At 30.6% G+C, this 19,466-nt stretch overlaps 1 protein-coding gene across 1 annotated transcript in view; it reads left to right on the top strand.

Moving 5' to 3' along the window:
- The first annotated feature begins 5,341 nt into the window (after positions 1-5,341).
- LOC106478790 (B-box type zinc finger protein ncl-1-like) overlaps positions 5,342-19,466 on the top strand; it is a 31,285-nt gene continuing 17,160 nt past the window's right edge. Inside the window, exons 1-4 of the mRNA XM_013939359.2 lie at positions 5,342-5,432; positions 13,006-13,257; positions 17,041-17,247; positions 17,512-17,625. Of these exons, the coding sequence (XP_013794813.1) occupies positions 13,024-13,257; positions 17,041-17,247; positions 17,512-17,625 (555 nt within the window). The 5' untranslated portion in view covers positions 5,342-5,432; positions 13,006-13,023. The remainder of the gene's footprint in view (positions 5,433-13,005; positions 13,258-17,040; positions 17,248-17,511; positions 17,626-19,466) is intronic.

Here is a 19,466-nt window from a genome sequence, read left to right on the forward strand (position 1 = left end):
TTAACTTAAACACACGCTATAATTCACAACGATTCACGCACTTTACTTACGGTCACTACCGCGCTTGACTCAATTGTCTATCTCTATCTCTGCCTGTCTGCAATTATCTATGCCGTCACTTCTTGTCGGTCTTATATATACAAAATAGAGGGCGTCTGGCAAACACTCGAGCCTTCAGGAACCCTCTAGATACTCATTACGTGTTACCAGAGTCACGTGATTTCCGCTGTCGTAACTATATATTTGAATTATACTGCTTATACTGATTGTATTATTTTCTAAAGTACATTAGAATTGACTTCCAAATTTCTAAGAGTTGAAATCATTGTCCCTATTTACAAAGGTCTTTAATGAAGTATAAATTGCAAGGCTTGATTATAATTTTTCATTATGTTCCTCCTTTGTAATATCTGGTTACAGATTCCATGCTCTAGGCAATGTTCAGCGATGTGGGTTTTATTCTGGGTGGAAATTTCTTTTTTTTTCAAATATGCCACTAACATATAGCAATTTCTACACAGGCGAAACTGGGAGAAAAAAGTGTGTGTACTCAATCAAAAGAACACATTTCAGCGATCCCTGCCTGTTGATAATTTTGTGTGGGATCTTTTGAGTGTACCAGCATTTTATGCCTGATAATGATTTAAATGTTGCTTTAATAAAAAGAAATATTTCATTTCAATGAGGTTGGTAGTCTCATTTACTGAATAACAAATATGACACCAGTATAGAAAAATGTTCATTTACTGGGTGGATTCCTACTAGAATGATGAGTTTAAAGTCTAGTACACTTAACGACAATGAAAGCGTTATATTTTTCTGATGGGTGGGGCAGTAGAGGGCAACTAGTTAGTTTAGGGCAGAAAGGGTGTATCAGAAGAGCTCAAGTGTTATTAAATATTGTTAAGTCTCTGTGTTCGTTTGTTAATTTTCCGTAGGAATTCTTTCCGAAGAACTCCGGCGATACAAGTCCTTTCTTAAATAAAACTAGTTTATTCTTTCTCAATTCAACTTTGCAGTACACTTAATTTCCACAGTCACATTAACTTAAACACACGCTAGAATTCACAACGATTCATGCACTTTACTTACGGCTTGACTCGATTATCTGCCTCTATCTCCCTGTCTGCTATTCAGTTATCTATGCCATCACTTCTCGCCGGTCTTATATATACAAAATAGAGGGCGCCTAGCAAACACTCGAGCCTTCAGGAACGTTCGAGATACTCATTACGTGTTACCAGGTTCACGTGACACCCGATGTCGTAACAATATAAATGTTTGCCTTTAAGAAGTGTCTGTTTCACTATTTATTAACTATAATTATCAAAAAAGCCAAAATTAACTCAGGCTCTCTTTGCACAACTTTCCAGTAATCTGATGCTGTTTCATACTGTCATTAAACCAACCCCCTGGGTCTCGTTTGAGTGGAGGTATTCTTTTGGTTTAAATTACATAGTATTAATACCTTATCCATCCAGAAAAAATTAACACTTTTCTATCATTGGGTATATTCTTTCATATTATTTGGTAAAAAATAATGCCAAGTCTAGTCCATGTAACAGTAACGAATTAAATCATTTCTTCACTAACGTTTACTACGCACTAAGTTCACTTGTAGGCCCAACTTCACAAAGAAATTTATTTGCAAGTTTCCTTTCTAATGGATCAATAACAAATACACTGACTAATTGAATTGATGATAAATAAATACAGTATTTCTCACAGTGTCAATCACTAACAGGCACTGAACTGTTAAGCTTACGAACAGAATACTCATTAATTCACTGAATACTCACATAATCACTCTGGCATTTATATCATTCTAGTTTTAGACTTAGTACACGAAGTTTTAGATTATTAAATAATCATCATCCCTTTAACAAACAAACGCCTAAATTAAAATACTACAAATATAGCTTACAACATAGCTTCTTTTCTGAATTGTGAAGTCCGTTGAACAATGATAAATAAATACATAAATAAAACACACTAAACTGTCCATTCTCCAAGTCTTTTTTTTTTTGTGGTTTCCTCTTCTGAGGACTATGGTATGCATATGGAGTGGCCTCTTATCCCTTATGTCCTGTCACTTGAAGGGTGGGTAGTTTGGTTAACTTCAGAGTATGTTCTTTCTTGTGGGAGGGATTGTACAGCCATACCATGTCACCTCAATATAATACAGCATTAACATCACAGCAACTTTTTCATATTATCACTAGCTGATTTAAGTCTTTCCTGAGTAATGTCATGTACAACATCAATCGTATTCTTTAGTCTGTCTGCATATTCTATTTAAGATTCTGTTGAATGACTATCCTCCAAATGTGAGTATAAAAGACCTAATGGTTCTTTAAATTCTCTCCCAAACACCAGTGATGCTGCTGTGTTGCCTCTAGCTTCACGTACTTCAGTAACTTATAAGTAACAGTGGAAGATCTCAATCCAACATTTTCTGATGTTTATCCAAATGAATGGTTAATTAAATTAAAGGTATATGGTTGTATCTCCTCATCATGCCATTGGAAGATAGATTGAGGGCTATTGTCGTGGTCTTTTTTATTCCAAGGATCTGACATATTTCTGCAAACAAAGCTGATTCAAAGTACGTCTCTGAGCTGAGTGAAGTTCCATAGGCATCCCAAATCTAGAAACAATTTCACTAGTGTGTTTTCTCGCTAATGTTCTTGTTTCCTAAAATAATGGTGTCTTTCAACTTTCCTCTTGCTGGAATTTCATGTTCACTTACTGTTCACATCAATCCATTTTCTTTCTTCATCTTTGGAGGAAATTTCTCACCCTTCACTACCAAATTGGGTCAGACTTTTATAGCCGTAGAACCAGTGTCAATCAACACACTGCAAGGTTTTCCATCAATAAACCCATGGACTCGTGTACTGGATTCTTTAATTATTAAACTTCTTATCTCATTTGGAGAAGATGGAGTATTCTCAGTTGAACTTTGCTCTACAACACCAGCTGATTCCTTTTATCTGGTTGAAATTTATGTTTAAATAGTTTACTTGATTATCTACGACTTTAATGTATTTTAATTTCATCACCAACAGAAAAGCTTTCTTTATAGATGTACGCTCCTTCTGCTTCAATCAATTCACATATTCTTGGCTGTTATGCCACCTATAAATTGCCCATGTACCAAGAGATCCACCATTTCATGTGGAATATGTGAGTAAGATAATTGGACAAGTCTTTCCACATCTTCTGCTAGTTTGACTAAGGTCTTTTTCCCCTCTGTACCCTGTTCTGGAACTTTGCTTTGATAATTTCTTCTAGTTTGTCACTCTGAACCTGATGGGTATGGAAGCTACCAACATTTGATTGTTGTTATAGTTCTCAGCTGGAGAGTTGCTTAATGTGATTAAAACTGGTCCTTTCAAATGGGCAGCAAGATTATTAAGTCGTTGTACACTATTTCATCTATTCATCCTGGAAAATGTTTTGAACTGAACCTGATATGGCTCCCATGATACCTTTCTATCATAGTACATTGGTTTATCGATTGGACGATGATGTTGAACTTGATTTGGTAGTGCCATGGCTGTAGTAGTCTAGGAAGGCCCTGTAGTCACAGATGTCGTAGCAGTAACAGTAGCAGGTGTATACCAAATAAGTTCTCCTGTATCATATTTAATTGTAAATGGTGTTTTCGGTTGAAATTTCTGTGCAGATGCAGAATAAAATGTGGTTGGTTTGATCTTTGCATTTACTAATTCTTTTAAAAATGTTTTATCCTGTCAATGGTTTCTTTCCTACCTCACAGACCTTGCTGCACCTTATAGATATCTTTTTGTACTTCTTCTGTCTTGATGGCGTAATCTCTCTGTACATTTCCAATAGCTCCATCAGTGTTGTTTTCAAATATATATAGTTCTTAATTCTTCTTAAATATTACATCTCTCTTTCTTATCTCCTCTTATAAATTGCTCTCTCTTCCTTCTTTGTCTTATTCTAATTTTCTGTCTATTTCTTCTTGTTATTTCTTTTTATTATCTGTCTCTTTATTCATGTTCTTTTAATTTTCTGTTTCTTTATTCTTCGCCCATTTCTAACTGTTTCATCATCTCCAGCAAAGTTTCAATCATACTTCATGCTGTCGTCTTAAGTTTATTCAAAATTCTATTTCATTTGCATCAAAATAATACCACTTTGACACTATCATTGAGTGAGTCCTTTTAGAGTATCTGGTAACAATAATGCCCAGTCCATATAACAATAACAAATTAATTTAATTCTCCAATAACGTTTTCAACAGGCTATGTTCCCCTGTAGGCCTAACTTCAAAAACTTTTGATAATAATATTTGCCTAACTCATAAATACTCTTACTTGCAGAATTTCCTCACCAATGGATCAATTACAATCATGCTAGCTAACTCACTGATTAATTGAATCAATGACTAATAGATACAATAATTTACACTGTCTAAGTCACTAACAGACACTGAACTGCTAAACTCATTAACTGAACACTCATTAATTAATTTACTGGATTGACTTATTTCTAATTCATTTGCTCTGGCATTTATATTATTTTTATTTTCTACTTACGACACAAAATTTGTAGATCATTATCTCATCACAATGATTGTCTCTCTCTAGAAACAAATATCTAAATTAGAATATTTAAAATGTAGCTTACAACAATAAATAAATCAATGTACAGCAGATTATAGACTAATTGTTTCCAACCTTTTTCTATCTGGGGACCATCCTGATCGGCGAAAGCCGAAATTTTGATAAACATAAACATAATAGAGTGATATCTGAAGTTAGGCATTTATTTATTCATTATAAATCAATACCAAAGTTTTTAAAATAAACATAACTTACAATATTATTAGTATATCACTTTGGAATTTTTAAATGCGTCAGAAAGAGATTTCTCACTGTAGCTCCATATAAAAATTTGTTACCGAAACGTCGGAGAGTGAAATCTTGTTTTGCCTTGAGATCATAAATATATGTAAATATGCTAGAAATACAAGTAAAAAGGAAAAAAATGGCGTAAGCATTTATCAATTACTGTTCATATAATAACGAATTGGAAATTGAATTATAGCATACTATGCACACAATAATTTGAATAAGAAAGATTATGGAAAAAGCAAAAAAAAAAGGCGATATGGTAACAAGTATGTTTAATTGAAACTAATAAACAACTCCCTATGAATGTGTGATATATTAGTATTTTCAGACGTATATTTATTAGACCATGAAACTATGTTAATATCAACTAAAGTTAAAAAATAAGAAAGAAACACGAACGAATGTATATACCCCTGCCACCAACTATTGCGCATGTGTATAGCATTACAAGAGCATGGTACGTATATTGGATTTTAATGAAAACAGATTGCGAATAATTTTTGTTAAAGGTGGTTAATTCCTTTCGTTGAACATTACACTCAAAAGGTATTTATATGTATTGTTATTTGTACTTGATTTTTGACTATAGATTTAAATTTAGTATTTAACACAAAATTTTGTGGAAGTTATATGTTGTGTGGATTTTACAGCTGTCTAACAAGTAACGTGCAAAGATCGAAGAAGGTCACCCGTGCACCTGTTCGCCATTTTCTTCCTGTTTAACTTCACTTTAAGCATACTGTTTAGCCTAACTTAGCCTAATGCCTTATAAGAGTCGTTATAATAGTATTATTGTTAGCGTGGAAGACGCGATTGAGTTACAGACGTTACTATTTCATTTTCAGTATTTGCCTCGTTTGTATAAATATGTATAAAATAAGCTTATTTTATGGCAAAATAAAATCTTTGCTCCAGCAATTGGCAATGTTAATTGTTATATTAACCTGTGATGAAGTATTATTGACAATTAATGAAATATACCTTTTTTATTTTAATTAAAATGGTATAAACTATAAATTATAACCAACTCTATTGCATAAGTTGTTACTGAATTTATATAACTTAGCTAAATTTAGACTAGAGTAACTTTTATTGTAATGTAATTCATTTGTTTCATGTATGTGATGAGTAAGTAATACTATTAACATAATAAATAAGACAATAAAAGCTCTTGAACATGAATTTTGAGCAAAACTTAAACTTTAAAGCCATGAACACAAGCTTTATGAAGTTATTAAATAACTAAGAACTTGTTCAAAGATACTTAACAGTTGTGTAATGGATATTAACCCCCCCCCAAAAAAAATGCTTAAAAATGCAGGTGAATATTTTAAAATGTATCTTGTAAAGCCTCTAATAAATAAAATTAGCACATTTCAAAGTCCAGCACTGATATTTAGTGTTGGCTGTGACAGTTGTGATAATGACTTAGTTTACAGTAATTATACATACAGCTACTTTTTTCGTTTAAAATAAAATCACTGTAAAAACAAGTTTAAATAAAAAAATTATTTTATCTAAAACATATTGAGTAACCTCACTTCCTTAAGCTTTGTATGAAAATGAATTAAGCCTGATAAAGAGCAATTGCTAGAAATGTCAATAAACGAAATAATTTTTTTAATTTCAATGTTGTTTTTGCAGTGATTTTATATCATTTATCTCCCAACATTGCACACATTCTAGTTCTCCTGTAAACTTTCTGACTTCCATGTTAGAAATGCCAACAAAATCAGTAAAGTGTTCCAGGTTTGTAGTTATTGTGGAGCCAACCTTGACTTAATGGTGCTTCCAATGCTGTTTGGTATCACTGAATTTTAGAATATGCACAACCTTTTTCAGCCTTACAACTTGGCTTTAAATATTAAGTTATCACTAATTAACTAAGTCAATTTTCTGTTTCTTATCAGATGTTGCATGCTTCGTATATATACTTTTAGTGATGATTAACATAAGTTGTTAGTTATCATTTACTTTTGTTTTTTCACTGAGAAGTCTAAAATTTGAAAATGTAGCTTAGGGATATATAAGTGAGGGGAATGTGAAGGGATATAAGTATTTGTTACTTATGAGTTACTTACATTTGAGTATGTAACTGAAACTTTAGTGTGTAGTAAATAACTCCAGTAACTTAAGTGAGTTTAATTCATTTAATTTTTTGTGAATGTAGTCTATGTAATATTAATTTTTATTAACCAAAATTATTATTTAATACATTCAAAATTTGCTAGATTTTAATATCAGGTCTGCAGTTACTTAAAAATTCCTTCTTAGTTATAGTACCACAACAATTCTAAATATTATTTCTAAATAAAATAGCCAATCCTAAGGGCACTGTAAGTGACTACTTTATGGAAGAGTGTTAGATATTTGCAAATTTAAAAAATTTACATTATATTCCTTTACAGTAATTTTATATTTTTACAAAAACATGTTTATGCGAGAAATACTTTTTACATTTGAAACAACTTTTTAGCAGCTTCATGGCCAGCTCTTGAGGTGGGCAATGTGTGCTCCTGCATAGGGCACCCACCTCATGAGGTGGGTGCCAAAACCAACATTGCAATTAGCAGTTCTTGTCAATTTTACAGGGTCAGGGGTGCCAAATACAAGGTTCACACAGGCAACAAATTTATCTGTTTGTTTGTTTTTTAAAACAGTATCACTACTTTGATGCAAGTGTGAAGATCTTATGACATTTGTTAGAAAAATACTTTGGAAATATGAAATAAATTTCCATTGTTTTTAATTTTTTTTCCTTTAATTTTCAGATACGTCTTGTGAATAATGTCAAAAATTAAGATTTTATACACAACTCCACAGATGATAACTAACAAGAATATATAATAATACTATTACTTCACATTGTATAATTTGAAATTTCAATTAGATTGAATTTATTGAATTGCTGTAACAAAGTAAAGCGAATGTCAAATTTGTGAAAGTTCCTACTATAGTTTTGAATGTGTAGGCTTTGCTGTCCAGTCATTATTGAGTAATTGTAAAACACTACCCTTTTTTAATGGACAAAGTATTTACTAAAAAAATTTACACTTTATTAATTCAAATAATAAATCATTTGTTTTGATCAAAATGTGATTCAAAACAAACGTGCAGTTTGTCAAACCGTGTGTAGTATGAATTAGTTGCATTGTGGATTGTTGCTTATTTTAATCAAAATGTGATACGAAACTAACACGCAATCTGTCAAACCATGTGTAGTATGAATTAGTTGCATTGTGGATTGTTGCTTATTTTAATCAAAATGTGATATGAAACTAACATGCAATCTGTCAAACCATGTGTAGTATGAATTAGTTGCATTGTGGATTGTTGCTTGTTTTAGTACAGAAGGGGATTGTGAAGTTTACTACTTCAAATTTCCATTATTGTGACATATTTAAGCTACTAATTTTTAGTGAACAAACTGAAAAGATTTCAGTTTTATGTTATTTGAAAAATGAGGAATATATAAGCGTCAGAAAACAAAATTTTGATGGCTAATCACTGTATTTTGCTAGTATTAAATAATACAAGTTTTGATTTTGGCTTGCTAAGGAAGTTGAATACCATATGGGTGGAAAGTGACAAAGTTGATGCATGAGTAAAGCTTCTCCTAATTTTATGTATTCGCCAAAAATACTTAATCAGTATACGAACCTAATGCACATTTTTTTTTTAATCTTGGTTAAAATGCTTGCTTTGTACCCTGCTTATGTAGTAAGTGTGTCTATGTGGAAGTTTTCCAGTTTGCACCTGATGAAGAAAAGTCTATCTTTTGAAAGTGCTTTGGTAATAGGGTTTCTTATTTTTGTCTGTATGTGGAAGGATATACCACAGCATTTTCTGTGGCATAGTCATGATTAATGCACTTGTGGCAACATTTTTTTTCCCATAGACATCATGTAAAAATTTTGAGAACAGTTGTTATTTTTCTATTACTATGTTTAAACAATGTAGGTGTTATAATGCCAATCAGGAGGAGTGTTCTGTAGTTATTAACGTGACTGAATTTTAAGTTACATGAGAAATAACTAGTTTAAACACAATTAAAGAACAGTAAAAACAATATTTAGACATAACCAAACAAAACTGCTTGCATATTTGCATAGACAAGTGAATGATTGCCTCCACTGGATCAGTGAATAGCTCACAAGCTTTGTGTCCATCAAGATGAATTTCTGCCAAACTAGTCACAATGAAAACCAAGTAGAATTGAATGTGGAAAGTGTGCTTGGATCTAGAATGTAAACTAGCTTTCTTTGTCCAGTGGATGGCATCACCTTGTAATTTTTGTTCTTGATAGCAATATTTGATTGTCACTTTCGGTCAGTGTCATAACTGGCCACCCAAGGATATTTCGGTACTAACCCATCCAATTCAAAGTCCACTTAAAATACTGAAATATCCCTGTGGGCAGAACAAATGTCACCTGTTAGAGAATAAAGCAAAGGCAACAACTTTCTGAACCATGTGTAGCCACTATGATAGTGCAGAAACTAAGTAATAAAAAAAAACTATAATTATAGAAGGAAAAAAATTCATGATATGCACACATATCTCTGGTTTTATCAATATTCATCGAGACTTGGCAGTTGGAGATCTTACCTATATGATGCTTCATGTTTAATATCATTACTATAGTACACTAATAATGTTTGCCATTTGTATTTGAAGGGAAAAAATCAAAAGCTTATTGATAAATGGATACAGTTTTATTTTCTGGGAGGGGATCAATTTTTTCACCAGAAATCTGTAATACAATGCCCGTTTTTACAATAAATATCTGAATATAGTGAAATATCAATTATCTGACTTCCCATTCCAGATAGTCACATCAGTGTTCATTAGAGCTAAGCAACTAATGGAACTTTATAATTGATCAATCATCGAGCCCACTATAATTTACATTCAAGTAATCAATTATTCCCACATGAGACTTGTATAGTTGAAATAATCAAAAACAGTAATAATCGGATTAGTTGAGAATTATCATGACATTAATCAATTTAATTGTAATTATGATTGATTGTTTTATGTGACTAATCAATATAATTAATTCTCATAGGTAATAGAGATAATCACCCAGCTCTATATTCATAGCTTTTAACTTTATGATCTAATATATATAAAATATAGTTACATCATTATTTTAAATAATCATTAATATACACATATAAATATAGTGTAACTTGCATATTTTTTGGTTCTTTTGTTTAGAAAAAAATTTATAGCACAGTCAATTATAATTTCATTCCAAACACTTGAGGTCAGTTAATGAATCTTGGTATGTAACTGAAGATTGGGTAGATAACATTAAATTGTCTAGTTAATAGCAGGGCTGGCTCCAGGCAGATTCAAAGAGCTCAAAGAACCCACCACAAAATTTTAGGGGTGCAAAAATTTAAAATTAAGAAAAAACCCTAACAAGCAAAGAGAAAAGGTATATTTATGGTGAAAGTTTGTGTGCAGAACTTATTAATATCACATCAAATACTGGAAAGTTCAACTCCAGATAAGGTCTTATTTTATATATATAAAATGTGAAAATGAAATAAAAGAAAATTTTCCAAATATCTTTATTGTTCAAAGAATTTTATTAGCTTTGCCCATTAGTGTGGCATGTTTTTCATTCCACAATGATACAAGAGAGGTTAAATGGTCTAGTAATATTTTCCGTAGAAAATGAAATGGCCAGAGAAATTAAGGAAAAGTTTTGCCACATTAAAAGCTCATAACGTTCCATATTCTAAAGATTAATCTTTGGTTTTTATATGTATTTTTTTCTGTGTCCAATTTTTGCATTCAGTATTCTGAAGTTTACAAAATTAATTACAATTTTATAAAGCACAGAAAACTGAATAAAAATTTGAAAAAGAATGCAATTTTTTATTTTTGCTCCCTTCAGTTTTTAATCTTGAGCCAGCACTGGTTAACTGTATGTTTGAATAGCTAATTAATTTTTGAGAAACAGAATTAATTTAAATTACTTATAGAATTTTTTTTAAAAATATGATTAACGTGAAATAAACATTTTCAGTTATAATGCAGGATTAAACTCAAAATAATGTGTATATAGCAAAAGTAAGATCAATAATAAATATGTTGTAGTCACAGAAGTAATGGGAAACTCTGGTAAGAAAAAAAGATAACTGGTATTTTAGCATTTTGAACTTGACTTAATATAAATATGCCTTCAACTTCATGAATTTGTTAATATCTTGTTTCATACCAAATATTTTATATTTTAAATGTTACTTTTTATAGAAACAAATTAGATGCCAAAAATGTTTTCACAGTGGCTGATGTAACATTTCCTGATCATTCCAGTCGTGTGTACTTATGGATTGACTTCCATATAAAAGTTAGGACCTTAACACCAAACTTGTTCAACCTAAGAAAAACTTTGATTGTATTTCACTTCTTGTCTTACTGTATGATGGTATTTAATTTTGAATTGTACATCACTAATACCCCCTGATTCTGGTTATGTTTAAAATTATTTTTCCTTGTTCTTTGGGGGCGAAGGTTCTTTGTGCATAGTGCATGCTGAATAAGGTTTTATTTTAAATTAAGGAACATAATAATTGTGCAATATTAATTAAATATGAATAAAATATGTGTGAAAATGACTAACAACATACTCTGGGAGTTTGTGTAAAATTAAAATTACTGCATAAAGGAGGACAAAATCTGTAACTAGAGAGTGATCTGCTTATTTCAAGTTTTTATTGTCTGTATGAGTGAGTCCTGAATTATGAAATTCTGAGGCCCTAATTTGTTTCAAGTGTAAGAAGTCCCATATGATAGAATAATTTAAATGGAGTGTTTTTTCTTTTTTAGAGGTGGTTAAGAGGCTCTATACATTGGAGGCCCTAAGCTGTAGCTTAGTTAGCTAAGAGCTTAATTCAGCACTGGTGTTTGTTATAGTGTGTAAAAATTTAACCCAAAAAGCCAGTAGTATTTTTCTCATAATTTCAGTCACAAAAAATAAATGTTAACGTCATAGATCAGTAAGAATATTAGTGTGCAAAAGTTTCAAGTGCAGTCCATGAAATTGTGTATTATCACAATAGTTTAATAAGTATTGGTAAAGATATTTTTTCAGTTGATACTTTTGCTATTACAAAAGCACCATATAATAAAGATTATCTATGATATGCAGAGAATCTCATAATTATAATTTGAGATTTTTGGTGAATACATCTTTATCTACATTACTCTGCCACTCATTGGAGAAACAGAAATCCCTTGTGAAGTATAAACACGAATTGATGTAATTTAATAGAGATATGTGAGGGTGTGTGTGTACAATATAAAGTTGTTGAGTACACTGTATTAGAATGATTTTGAAACCTCACCACTTAATCCATCTCACTTTGTCTGTTTGTGCTCCATCTGAAGACCATGTATCTTAACAGTAGCCCTGCAGTGTAATTTCCATCGCAAAAAAGACTATCATATCCAAATCGCACTCCTCCTCTTTCCAGTCTTTCCATAAGCCATTTCAGTAGTCTGGTTGCATAGAAATTCATAGTTTTTATATCTGGTAATTTGACCACTGTGTCTTTGTATATAATGGAATGAATACCAGTTTCATTCTCCAATTGATTAAAGCATGCAACACCTAAACGGTTACGTTGTGGAAGTAATTTGTGTATACATGATTTGTGTCACTTTTTATGATGAAGATCTTTCTTGATTATGTTGCATACTGTTGTCTGGGACATATGGATAGCTTTTGCCACTGAACTTTATATTCCCAAATTCTGTCCTGTTACAAAACACTGCACCTTGCTTACCACAACTAGGGATGACTTGTTGCAGGTCTTTTTTCTGGATGGTCTTGGTACCCCAAGTTGATATTCTTTTAATTTCCAATGCCATTAAGGACTAACTGTGATCTGAGTGTAGAAATATTTTGCATCAGAAAGGGCTGTAACATACCATTCCCAATATCGATAACTTTTCAGTAGCATAACACTACCTACGAAATGCTAAGTAATTTCAAAAAGTAGTTCTAATACAGTTCCATTGCAACTTTATATTGGCTGTGGTTACTAAACCCTCTATATTTTAATGTACTATGACTAATAAAGACATTAAAATATTTCTATAGGTGTGAAGATTGTTCATCATGGCATCCAATGAGCTTTCTCCACTTCAGTCATCTCCAGAACCTGAAAATGACCACTTCTGTAACCTTTGTAATCAAGAATTGAAGCAACCTAGGGTTCTTTCATGTCTTCATGTGTTTTGTGAGACCTGTTTAGAAAAAGAGTTGCTCGACTTGACAAACAAACAGCTTGATATGGAACCTTGTGAAACATTGGATGTTTTAACTTGTCCAGAATGTAAACAAGAATCTAAGGTATTTATAGGGATATATTATACATATTTATTTTTTCTCAGTTCTATGGTTTAATAAGTAGAATGTTGCTGTAGACCATCGTAATGTATTTGCTACAGTTAGGGACAGATGAATTAATCCTATAATGTTTAGGGTACACATTTCACGAATGAAGTGCATACGAGCATATGAAGTTTCTGAATTTAACAAAAATAATAATTCTATCTATTTCAACAATATTTGACTCAAAAATATTTAAAATTGATATTTTATTATTTTGTATCATTTGTTTAGTATAATTTGCAGAGAAAAATTTAACAAATATTCAAACATGCATTTTTGCAAAGCTCCAAGGAGTCTTGTCTCTGAACAAAACACATTGATTTTAAAAACATTTTTGACCAACCAAAATAAATTATATTTGCTAAGAAACTATTATTTTTTAAGAATATAATGAGTTATGTTTTGTTTTTCTTGTGGTTTTACTTGTCTGAGGTTTTATTATTACAGCCCTTCATTCTCACTCTTTTATATGATGACACAGCATGTGATTTGAATTACTAATGCAGAGCAACATTGAAAATATCTACAGGCAAGGTTTAAATACCATTAGATGGAGCAGAATATAGACTCTCTACCTCAATGTATAGTAAATAAAGTGATGTGAGCAGGAGGTTTGTAGTTTTGTGGGAAAGTGACTAGAAGAAACTCCTCGAAGGTGAACAAAGGAATCTAATGAAAAGTTTAATATATGAGATTGTAGCCTAGTGGCTGTTTATTACATAATAATCCACAGTGACGCCTGTATGTGTTTACCTTGTATCTCTAAATAATAGCATAGTTTTAACTCAATATATTGGTTACTTATTACAAGATACCAATGTGGCTAGTATTGCTTTAACTCTGTCGATACAGGTCACGGGTCAAACTCCATGTCATCATGTTTGTTGACTCTTGTTCAAAATTTGATTGAACTACTATTTTATTAATGTATGTTGATAAGTTTGGTATCAAATTGTAGATTATAACTCAAATTTTAGCATTATCCATTAGTTAATTTCTTAATTTAAAAGGAAATATTAAAAAAGAAATCTTAAATATTGATTTTTGTGTGACACGTGGTATGTTTAATGCAGAATTGGTTCAAATTAGATGATTGTGATGTCCAAATACAAAGTTTATAGTTTCTTACAAATTAAGAACTCAAATTACTGATACTGTCAAGCTAGAGTTTAAAATAAGAACCTCCTATCTTTTCTATTTGCTGAAAAATTGATATATTTACTGAATCAAACACAGTGACCACGCCTAAATTTTTTCTTTTTTGGAAACACTTGCTTATGTACACCTACTTATGCATATGATATGTGAATAACCAGTCAAAAGCTCAGAATTTCCCCTAGAGGCTTTCTTAGCCTCTTTGAAATTTTTTGGTGGCAAATTCTTTCTTTTGATGCTAGATTCCAAGTGATAACGTAAGACTAGTGAGTTCAAAATTTCAAATTCTTTTAGACCCAAATACAGCTTAGTTACGAAGCTTGGTAAATTATAATAGAATTCTATGGTATTGATATAGTACTTTATGATTTTTTGTTATTTCAAAATGTATACATAAAAAAAAGTTATTTCATTTCACATCCTCCATGTGCGAAATTTGATAAGGCTTAGCAACCTATGGCAAGCAGCAAGCGAGTACAAAGTTTGTAACTAGAAGAGATGATTGTTTCCTATAATTCTTTATTTACTGTTTTATGTTATAAGAAAAATAAGATTAAGAACTAGTTTGTAAATAGTAATAATATATATATATATATAATGTATTATAACTGAAATGCGACTGTATTTTACAAAATACTAGTCCACTAAAACAAAGCCAAGACAGGTCACTTTGTAAAGGCGAGTTTTATGTTCTTGAATATGATAACATGAGTGCATGTGCACTGCATCAATGCAACATCTGTAATATTAGCCTGACATGGCTGAAAGGTCAGTATGATAAATATTTATATATAAATGTATAATGTTATGAGATTTAAGCTATTTAGAATAAACATTTGTGTTTTTGTGTTATAATTCATAGTCATTTTAGAACAAAAAAAACATGATTTATATTTATTTCCTAATATTTATGATGGTTATGAGGTCGGTCAAATCGACCCAACCCATATAGATACACAGTAGTGAAAATAACAGATAAAATATAGTTTTTTCTAGAAAAACATTTGATAATTATCTGGAGGTTATAAAGACTTTGTATGTGAAATTTAAAAATGTTCTGATGCATAAAAGTATTTTTAATCTTAAAATCAAAATTACCTTGCATGTTGGATAGTCAACATTCAAAAAGAAAAAAGATATGCATACATTATCAAAAAATCATGGTATAATTACTCATGAACACATTCATGGTTACAGGCTGGGTCGATTACATCCAGTCTGTATTGGTAGGGTTAATATATATTAGGCAGTCTGACAATATGTAATACTATTATGTTGTTAACCTATTTGCATAAACAGTACACCTGTTTAATTACAAATAGTTCTAGCTAAACAGGAAGGATAATAAAAGAAAAGGAAAATAAAAGTCTGGTAGTTGTCACCTGCCACTTAAACACTGCATAGTACAAAAAGCTTTTAATTTGTTTGATTTCTTAGCATGCATATTTGTTTTTACAGTTTCTTTCAGCCTGAACTATAAAATGTAAATGTAATGTTTAATGTATTCTTTCTATGGCTGTACTGTAAAGTAAATTTTAACCTTCAAAGGTTTTGAAAACATTACCAAACAAAGGTTCAAACTTTCAGTGGTACAAATTTCCATAATTTACTGATGACATCGTCAAAACTACTAGTTTATATCTGATTGAAACAACAGGGTTTCAACACATGAAATGGGTATGTTGGTGAGGTATGACAGGTATTTTGGGAACTCAAGCTTCAAATGTAATTTTCAATAATATACAAAATATATTACTCTTTTTTACCAATGGCTACTACTTAAATTTTTTCACAAACTAGTTATTCTTGCTAGATATTCATCTTGGTAAACTTCCAAATAGTTGATTTGTTTCAGACATTATCCCAGACCAATCATAATTTGTTGGGTGTGCTTTTGTTGTACTTGTGTATGCTTATGGTTTAATGTTCTAAATGCAAGAGTTTTGATATTTCTTGGCTCCCAGTGAAAATTTTAAACATATAAAAAAGCTTTATTTCATACCTGTCCTTTATTTCCTTCATGTTTGCTCAAAACAGTCTTAAAAACTTTTAAAATTTGAAGGTAATCTATTTTTTTAGCCAGAAACATTACCACAAAATTACATACTGTAATTGTTGTATTATCATAATTATCCAGTACAAATTCATGGAAGTAACAATTTTGCAGCATTCTTGATGTGGGAAAATAATTCAAACTTCATTATCAGAATTTGCATGCTAAAACCTATCGTCATACACAAAATAATGGATTTCATTATGAGCATAGAATTTTGCACTGATTATTAGATAATTATAAATTATTTGTATACATTTAACTCTAATTTGGTTTGTGAAAGCACAATTTGCTCTATATTTTTAGAAAAACAAACTATTTTTGCAGTGGCCCACTGGAAAGTCTTACATTTTCTTTTATTCAGATGCTTTGTTTTTAACTGTAGAAGAATTGTCAGTTATTAATATCATAAATTTAGATTGATTATTAAATTTATTTTTGATGTGTGTGTTTGTAAGGTAATGAAAATGTGCTCTTCATATGTTAATTGGTGCTCACTTCAGAAATGAATCTACACACTTTCCATTTTTTAGTTATTTTCAAAAGGTGTTTCTGGACTTCCATTGGATTTCGTGACCAGCAACCAACTGGATATTTCTGCCATTGAGAATACACAGATTATCTGCACCAGTTGCAAGGCCAAAGAAAAGGCTGTTGCTAGGTGTAGTGACTGTGCCACTTTTCTCTGTTCTAATTGTGTCACGGCCCACCAGTATATGAGGTGTTTTGAAAATCACAAGGTAACTTGCAAATAATGTCACACTGCTATTCTTCTTCTTCTCTGGACTTAGTTTTTGTTATAAATATGTAATAAAATGTAAAAAAAAATATATCATTGAATCCATTTTTATGTTAACTTACTTGTCAAAACAAGACTTACAGATAAAAATAATTTTTGTTTTTTAAACTAAAAATTAGAAACTGTAGTATAATGTGATGTTGAAATTCTTTATTGACAAAAATTGAATACATTTAATGAGACAACAAATGTATATACTCTCTAGGTGGTTTCCTTTGAAGAAATGAAAACTTCTGGAGATGGGATAATCCTCCACAAACCCATTGAATGTCCAAATCATGTTGGCGAGACCATGAAGTTTTACTGTTATACTTGTGAGGTAGCTACGTATTATGATCTTTTTGTTTAGTTTTCAATAAATAGTCATTGTGTAAAGTTGGACTTTTTTAAAGAGAAATTTGAATAACGAAGTGGTTAGCAAGAAAATAGCTAAAAATTCCATTTTATCACAGTTTTTACTTTTCAGAAAAGAAATAAAAAATTGATAGAACAATGTATGTTCTTATCCACTTTAATCCAGCTAAAATTATCTATGTACCTACTTATTTAACCTGTTGCATTTAAACACCCTTTTAGGCATCTCATTTTTTCTTTTTGAGGACATTTTCTTTAAAAAAATTACTTTATTAAAAAGTAAGCTAATGTATCATTAAACTAATAAAATCGTGATCTAAATTTTTAAACTTTAAGTTTAAACACAAGTTCCATATTGTCATAGCTTTCTCAGTTGCCAAGAGTTTACTATTGTATAACCTACTTTGAGTCTAATATGATATATATAGATAGCATGGAAATTTAAGTAATGCAAGTATTTATTTTCAGTCAATATCATGTAAAATGAAGTGATTGAAAATATGCTATTTTTAATGCAAATTTAATAGTCCTGAAACATCTGCAGTGTAGATTGATTTTATCACGCAATGCTTGTCCTGTTGTTTCTCTAACTTTCAGTGTTTTGTACCATAACATTAGATAAGTACCACTAATTTATGTGTACTACCCAACAACCCATTTTGTTTAAACTAGTTACATTTTAACCTTTAACCAAGCATTGCATAAGCTTTATTACTCAAGTAATACTTTATAGTCAGGAAGAAAATCTTGAAAAGGCATCTGAAAATTGAAAATATCTGACATTTTTTGTACAACATGCCAATGTATATTTTATTCAGGAATTTGAAAATCATTGTTGGCAATCTCACAAATGGTTCTGAGTAACCCATTTTGGCCCGTTTTATACCCTCAGTCAGGCCTTTTCGGTCAAAGAAGTCAATATTCTTTATTCTTTCAGGTTTCATTCATTCAATTTCTTCAAAAACATGAACATATTTGTTTTATGTTCTATTCTATTAAGTAACATATTTTTGTCAGCATAAAATGGGCCTGAATGGCCCAAATTGGACTGTTTTAAGCCTAAAAACTTTAAAACCACAAAAACTCAAGAATATTTATTTTATTCATTTATATTGTTCATTTTGTTTCATTCAACACATACAAGAATTAAACATTTTCTGCAAATATTAACTTTGTGCTATGAGATCATTTCGTAGTATCTTAACAACTGAATAAAATAGTTGAAACATAAACATGATTCCTAATTATCAAATTGTTTAATATGTCAAAGAATTATGCTGTACATCTCAGAATAGGCCTAAATATGTTTCTTATATTTCTGAAATTGTGTGCAATAATATAATTACATTCTTTTCAGAAATTAAATCCAACTAGGAATACCAGATTTATCTTTTCTGTCAAAATTGCAATGTCATTTTGCACTCAATCCATAGATAATTCTGTTATATCAATTGTGATTATATCATAATATACTTATTGTAGATAATACTGTAGATTGCATGTTATTATTCTATGTTCTTTGGTGCATTATTTAATTAGATAAGAAATTTAGTGCACTACTACCATTATTTATTTTTTTAAGTAGGGTCAAGTGTAGTCAATAGACGACAGCAAAAAAAGGTCCAGTTAAATACTTTATTTCTTATTTTTCATGTGTATTCTTTATTTATTATTATAAAAGTAACTAAAATGTAAAAATAAGAATCTCTTCAGATTAATTAAGGTTAGATTAGGTATAATAAATAATAATATTATTTTTTCACAAGGCACACGTGAGTATCTAATGGGTAATATAATTCAAGAGCA

The sequence above is a fragment of the Limulus polyphemus genome, unplaced genomic scaffold (assembly GCF_000517525.1).
Source record: "Limulus polyphemus unplaced genomic scaffold, Limulus_polyphemus-2.1.2 Scaffold250, whole genome shotgun sequence".
In the NCBI taxonomy this organism is placed as follows: Eukaryota; Metazoa; Arthropoda; class Merostomata; order Xiphosura; family Limulidae; genus Limulus; species Limulus polyphemus.